Genomic DNA, 7,410 nt, shown 5'->3' with positions numbered 1-7,410 from the left:
TAACAGACTTGGACACTCCAAGTCAAGATTCTACCGCGACACAATAGGAATTCACTTCAAAACAGTTCACAGTTCACAATATCTCTAGGTACGGAACTCCGCCGGGCCGTGTCGAATCAATTGTAAACTGTGAACTGTTTTGAAGTGAATTCCTGTCATGTCGCGGTAGAATCTTGACTTGGAGTGTCCAAGTCTGCTACACCTTCATAAAAGAAACATGACTAATTGTAGCTTGTCCCTTCCATTGATATATAACTTTATGCCAAACAATTCAGAAAACGTTGATCTGAGCAAGACATTTCAAATAAACACAACTTATTACTCAACCCAGAGCATCTAAGATATCTTGGTGCCTAAGGATCCCAGCCAAATCACGTGCACTGCACCCAAACGAATCCCTCAAGATGCAGGACACTCCAACAGACATCAACAGTTTGACAGCATCTAACCTCTCCATCGCTACAGCGTGCATCAATGCTGTTTCTCCGTCACTGCTGATCTGCATCCAAGCAACCATGTTAAGAAGAATACTTTCCAACTACTAAAGGACCTACAAACCCATAACAAACAATCATTCAAAACAGCTTCCCAACAACAAGGTTGTACTACTTTAAAATCATCCATGTTATCTTAATAATAGATACCTCATCAACGGCAGCTCCTGCTTTTAGCAGCAATTCTAATCGATGTAGCTGATCCTTTTCCACCGCCTCTAAAAGAATGCCCCCAGATAAAGGGACTGTGGCCCCATACCGCTCAAGTAGAGTAATCATCTCTTTGCTTTGGTCATTAAGTGCAACTAGTAGTGGGCACACATCTCTACCATCTACAATTTCAATCCAAAAAAATCATACTACCTATCTATTAGATATTAGAGCTAGAAATCCAATGCCAATGCGCATGATCAAATGCAGACTCATTTGGACATGTAAAAGAATACCGGTGAAGTTAACATCCCCTCTGTTGTTAATAAGATACTCTGCTATCTCCTTGTTTCCAATAGTAGTTGCACATACCTGCAAAATAAATAAAGAATGTTACCCACCCAAATGAATTGAGCCGTGTAGCTATAACAAAAGCCTAACAATGAACACGATGATTATACTTCTTCAGTCAATTGAGATAGTAAAATCCAATAACAATCTCTGCGTTGATTGAACCCAGATGCATAATACTTTCCTTGTATTACAACATAGCTTTCATTTCATGCAAATGTTGAGCTGTAGAAAGCACTGTAGCTTCCATATTAGCATTGCCTTCCTGTCACTTACCATGAGCCCTAGTTCTGCCATAAATTATCCCATCCTGCCGCACCTGGCCAGGCACATTTTTTCATCCTGCTATTACAGCAACCCTAGTCCTGCTGCCACAACCAGCTGAGCCCCATCATCCTTGTCTTTTGCAATACCTGTCCTGCCATTGCCGTTAGTACCTCATACCTGTAACCCCTCGCCATTACCAGTCCCAACTGCCCCACTATGTTGCACCCCTTCAACATTACCTGTCCAGTGAACTCATTACCTCGGTCAGCCCCCTTTGCCATTACATGCCCAATCAACACCATGACCTGTCCACCTATGGTCCTTACCCTTCATACACCTTCAGTACCTGTCCCGCTAACACCATTAGTCCCTCTCTTAACGGTTAACCTCGCAATTAACTATCCTAAACTGCCCCACTTCCTCACAGTCCCTGGATAACTAGTGAAGCTCAACAGTTTTCCCTCCCCATATTTGTTTTACGAGTACCAAGAGGCTTGAGTGCTGCAACAGCAGGAGAGGGCGTGATGCATAGCCGTTTTCAATACCTGAACATTGCTCTCAGCAAAGTATTCCAATCTGTTCGCATTTAACAGGCGTTCAGTAACAGGTTTCCAATCCCAAATTCAGGAGGAGATACATGGTGATTGGATCTCATGGATGTGCCCGATCCATTCTAATAACGAATAGAGGCTCCCTGTCGTGATCTCAGTAGCACGTAACAGAACAAGGTCATTGGCAGTGAATAATGGACACTCAAAACCTGGAGCAGACACTTTGGGTGTAGTTAAAGACTTTCGAAATGTCACCTACCTCACAGTAACAGAGGACGGCTTTATGATGCATCTATGCTAAACACCGGCAGTTGTCTTTTACACACACTTTCCTAGATCCAAGCCACTTCCCTTCTGATAGAGGTCGAGGAAGAAAGATTTGTGGACTAATCGTGGACATACTTGGCGTAGACAAGGACTTCAACAGCAGATTGAAACCCGTTGCCTCGGCTCCAAGCAGACTCACAATCCAAGCTTCCATCTCCAAGAGGTCTCAAGGAACACAAAGATTGTATTGTATCAAGTCTCTCTTAATGAGAGAATCTATAATATAAATGCCTTTTGGAAGGGGGACCGGCTCCACATAAATCCGGTCCTCAACTGTTGTCATATTCTCTAAAATTTCTCTCTCTCTCTCTCTCTCTCTCTCTCTCTCTCTCTCTCTCAAAGGTATTGCTCATGCTTAGTTGATTAAGTGTTATGATTAAGTTGCTACTACCAATTAAGTTTACCATCTATGCTTTCAAAGTTGCTCACTCTAATTCTCTTAATTCCGCTATTCTCTAAGTTCATAGGCCATTTCCATTACAGTTCCCAAAGCACATTTAAAAAAAAATATATAAACAAGGTGAAAATTCACTATGACCTACATAAGGCTAATGAGAAGAGAAGAATTTCGTAATAAGAGGTTTCTTTATGAGAGAGAAAAATAGAAAATGACGCTAGTATTTTAAAACATGTGGTATCACAATAAAATATTACTTTTAAAACAAATGAAAGGGTCATGACGGCTTTCAAAAACAATAAGAAAGTGATAAAATTATTAGGTTGAATTAAACTGGTATCAGTGTTTGGGAAAGGATTGTCTCAGCTTAGTCTTGAGCCGATTGAAAATCGATACTAGCTAGCTGCAAACCATGGTAAACGAAAGAAAAACCAATGAAATATGTGAGAAAGTCATCCAAAAATTATGCAAATCTCAAAATTTCTACTAGTATTTCCGGTTTCTTCTTTGTGAGGAGAAAACTCGATCAGCAAAAGCCACTTAATAAAAGAAACTTTCTCAAACGTTAACACTGATTGGAATCAAGCTATAAAATGCAAGAAATGTAAAGGCATGTGAAGTTGTGAAATGAAAGGTGAAATAAAAAGAACTAATTAATATATGTGTGTGTGTGTATAATTTATTGGAATTATGTAAGGTGAAGTTTCACTTTAGCATTCTAACACAATAGAATGCAAAAAAAAAAAGTTATGTGTGTGTGTATAAAATTTACTAAAATTATGTAAAGTGAAGCTTCACTTTAGCATTCTAAAACAATAAAATGCAAGAAAAGTAAAGACATGTAAGAATGTGAAATGAAAGGTAAGTCTCCATCATGTACTCTAAACTATGAAAGTCTCCCTAACCCAACCCAACACTCCTAACCCAACCCAACACTAAGGGTGTCTTTTAGAAAGCCAAAAATTTGTAACAATGAACTATTAAGATTACAGTATATTCCAAAAGTATAAAAAATAATGTTTAACACAATACTCAATGTCCCTCTTTAAAGAGAGAGGTACACAAATGTCAACACCCTCTCAGAAGAGCTTAAAAGAGATAATAAATAAAAACTTTGTTATCATTAGCTGGCCATGAAAATCCAACCCTTTATTAAAGACTACTTATGTAGTCCAAAAATTAGGACATTGAAAACTACATGTTTTTTGACTTACTAGAAGAAGCCTTAGTGAAGAAAGGATTTAGGACACCACTATTTTTGTCCTGCATAAATCCATAGTGAGGTGGGTGGATTTTTGGTGCAAATTGTGGATCGTGGATGCAAGTCGATCGGATGGAGGAACCGTATACAATCTTTTTGTTTTTTAATATTTTTTCTAGGTTTTTGTGAAAGGTGTTGACATTTGTGTACCTCTTTCTTTAAAGAGGACCATTGAAAATTGGGTGACACACGATATTTTTCGTCCTCTTTCACCCTTTTTTTGTTATTTTAGTTTGTAAAAAAGTCGTTTCATTTAAGAGCATGGGCCCCATTTCATTAAAAGAAATTAATATGCAATCGATTGAATTGTCTTTTTATATTTCAATTTGATAAAAACCCTTTAATTTAAGAGTCTCACATGTGTCCATTTCATTAAATTGTTTTAGTATACCAATGTGACCGTTCACCTTGTTAGTTTCAATGGGTCCCTTCATTTAAGAACCTAATGACTTTCTTTGCAACTTTTTACTTAAAAAATATTTTTTCCATTGTATATTTTTCTTTCCTTTGGAGATAATTTACAACTAAAAAATTATAAATTATCTTTAAATGAAACAATTTCTTCACAACTAAGAATAAAAGAATTGTAAACTGTAAAGAAATTGTACATTTCTACACAAAAAATTATAGATTTTTCTTAAATGAAAGAGTTTCTTCACAATTGATATTTTTTTTTCAACTTTTGGTTTTAATAGGCAAATGTCACCTTGTTACTTTAGTGTAACATGTATCATTATTAGGAATTAGGTTTAGACATTCCCAATGTTGATAAAATAAAATTCAAAGGACAACTCATATATACATGTCACATGTAACACTTCATCAAGAGAATTTTGCAAGAAGAAAAATGTCATTAATTAGTGTCATCTTCATGAAATATTATTATTGTTAACTTAAATTTTCACTCAAAATTACTTAGGCCCGTCGTTCCTTTGGAAATGTTTTTATAATGCAATGATCAATGTCAATTGATCATACTTTGATGTCATTTAAATGTCAATATTAACTCTAAAATCCCAACCTATATTGAAATAATCACATTGGTTTCTTTACATAGTTCACTACAACATTTATCTCAAAAAACAACAAACTAAACTTTTAAGTTCGGCCAAATTTGATCAACAAGTAACTTCTCCATGTTTACCACTGAAACAACTTGACTTACACCTACTAGTTACCTTTTGCCATACATCTATTACTCCCTTTGTAATATACTCTCTCTACAACCTTTCAAAATATTTGTTGTGAAAAAATAAATCCTACAAACACAACTCTCATCTACTTTTCATTACATTCCCTTAGCAGACCACAGTGATTCTTCACCTTGTCTTTTTTTACCAAAAATGCATGATGAATATATCGAGAGAAAATGAAAAATTTTACACCAAGACACCAACAAGAGAAAGGGGGGTTTGTAAATTGTAAAAGAGTCTTTCATTTAAGAGCTTCATATGGGTCCATTTCATTAATTTAGTTTAAAATTCTTTTCTTTGATATTTTAGTTTATAAGAGTTTCCTTTCATTTGAGAGCTTCACCTTGTTTACATTAAACTTTGTAGGGTTTGCTTGAAAATTATAACTAAACCATGGAAAGAAATAACATGTGTAGAGTGTAACTACTTAGTGAACATTATAACTAAACTATGGAAACATTGTAAATTTTTCAAATTGCAAAAATAAACAAGGTGAAGAATCACAATGGCCTCCTAAGGAAATGTAATGCAAAAGTAGATGAAAGTTGTGTTTGTAGGATTTATTTTTTCACAACAAATATTTTAAAAAGTTGTAGAGAGAATATATTACAAAGGGACTAATAGATATATGGAAAAAGGTGACTTGTAGGTGTAGATCAAGTTTGTCAGTGGTAGACATGGAGAAGTTACTTGTTGACCAAATTTGGTCTAACTTAGAAGTTCAGTTTGTTGTTTTGTGTGTGTGTGTGTGTGTGTGTGTGAGAGAGAGAGAGAGAGAGAGAGAGAGAGAGATGATTTTCCTTGAGTTTTCTCATGACATCCGCATAGCATGACATCTCTACATGAGAGAAGTGTTAGGACCTTGAAAGCAATGTTACCAAGACGACCTAAAATAGTGCAAACTCAACAATATCATACACAAAATTAGCAAATTTTCTAGAAACTTTAAATATCATCGACAAGATAGAGTCATTCAATATTGCGACAATAATACATGCATGCATAAGAGACAATGGCAAAGATACCTACAACCCAAAACCCTCAAAATACAGAGATCAGAGCCTCTGAGCTACTAAACCAGCATCATACAGAGATAAGGAATTTGCAATGCCTTTGAGTTTTAAGTTGCAATGGATGCTAGACACTATCCGAGGAAGTAAAAGAGAAAAAATATGGGAATGATGATGATGACATTATAAAAATGGCCACCATCCTACGGCACCTCCCTGCCCCATTCCACGTGGATAAGGCAAAAGACTAGTCCATGGCTCATTGATTATTAATTGAAAAGAATCATTAGCAATTGTCGTGTAAAGTCTTCAATTATCTGATGCATCCTACAAAGAGTTTTATATGCACAACCAGGTGCCCTAGCTTCCCAAGAACTCCAAGTAACATGGTAAGGCCTCGGCATTTTTGGGTAGCTGCCTTTGCATTTAGCCTTTCTGAATCTTGCTGCATAGGCTTCCAAGATGTCAAGAAAGAGCCATAAGGTAGGGAGACCAACACTCACTTCCATCGCTTCTTGCTTACAAGAGGCTCAGGCCTCCTCTACGACCACCACATCCACCCTACCCTTGACCCTTTCTTCATAAGTCTCTCGTTCCTAGCTTCCGAGGCACGCTAGGTATTCGCTTGAAAAGACCCCACATATGGTCCTAAAGAAAGGGCTTTATCTAGTGCAAATTGATCTCAACCTACCTCTCTTGTTTGCATGGTCAAGGGCATGTGCTACAGAAAAGCGTTGGTGGGTGAGGGAGACGAAGGGATTGTTCAATTTGAGGTTTGGAAAACTGGTTGTGCAATGCGAATTTGCAAATGACAGATGGTAATTTTCAGGATCGGGGTTGGGGACTCGGGGCCCCCAAAGAGTCTATTGTTTGCAATCCCCAACAGGCATCTCATTGCTACAACATAGTCATAGCATCTAGCATGCAGCCATGTCAATGACCTTAAGAGAGGTGTAGCACAAACATGTATGTACACAAAGTCCACACACACATGTTGTGACATAATTACTCAAACAAGTGAGGGAAATAGGCGTAGTATTAAAGCAAGGCATGGTAGGTAGTGATTGGAGCAACAATAGGGTCATCCTCATCTCTAACTCTAGCCATCCACCCTCTATCCCCTGCTCCTTGCTCAACAATGGCGGCATTGGCATGCAGTATATTGCTCAATTAAAGCTCTTGCCCTCTTTTGATTTCCAAATCCATTGCTAAATCCTCTGCAAACATTGTAGTCAGCTCTAGAGATGAGGATGTTCCAAACTTGTGCAATCACTGAGCAATCACTATAATCGATAGTACCAATCATGATCAGCAAGTACCCCCATCATCAACAAGTTGTAGTAGTTATGACCCCACATTCTCTTCTATCAATAGCAAGCATGCAACAACTCCATGATTTGGTTGCCATG

The 7,410-nt window shown here is 37.3% G+C and overlaps 1 protein-coding gene across 2 annotated transcripts; it reads right to left on the bottom strand.

Annotated features, from left to right (window-relative positions):
- Positions 1-218: 218 nt before the first annotated feature.
- Positions 219-2,208, bottom strand: LOC147438545 (uncharacterized). Of its 2 annotated transcripts, none has more exons than XM_086484131.1 (4): positions 2,073-2,208; positions 941-1,016; positions 645-826; positions 219-499 (listed from the first exon to the last, which is right to left on the bottom strand). In XM_086484131.1, the coding sequence occupies exons 1-4, from the start codon at positions 2,103-2,105 to the stop codon at positions 323-325; spliced, it is 468 nt and encodes a 155-aa protein (XP_086340257.1). In that variant the 5' UTR covers positions 2,106-2,208; the 3' UTR covers positions 219-322. The 2 variants fall into 2 exon arrangements, with proteins under 2 accessions (XP_086340257.1, XP_086340258.1); XM_086484132.1 differs by lacking the exon at positions 2,073-2,208 and adding an exon at positions 1,272-1,788.
- Positions 2,209-7,410: the final 5,202 nt, after the last annotated feature.

Source organism: Adiantum capillus-veneris, chromosome 16 (genome assembly GCF_014529385.1).
Source record: "Adiantum capillus-veneris isolate H3 chromosome 16, ASM1452938v2, whole genome shotgun sequence".
NCBI lineage: Eukaryota > Viridiplantae > Streptophyta > Polypodiopsida > Polypodiales > Pteridaceae > Adiantum > Adiantum capillus-veneris.
The sequence above is the reverse complement of the archived record's forward strand: the minus strand, read 5'-3'. Positions and strand labels throughout refer to the sequence as shown.

Excerpts from the sequence above, each read along its gene's own strand:
- LOC147438545 (XM_086484131.1), bottom strand. The coding sequence starts at position 2,105 with ATGCATCATAAAGCCGTCCTCTGTTACTGTGAG. Across the intron at positions 827-940 it reads AGGGGATGTTAACTTCACCG|ATGGTAGAGATGTGTGCCCA; the intron begins GTATTCTTTTAC and ends TTGAAATTGTAG. Across the intron at positions 500-644 it reads CAGGAGCTGCCGTTGATGAG|ATCAGCAGTGACGGAGAAAC; the intron begins GTATCTATTATT and ends GCTTGGATGCAG.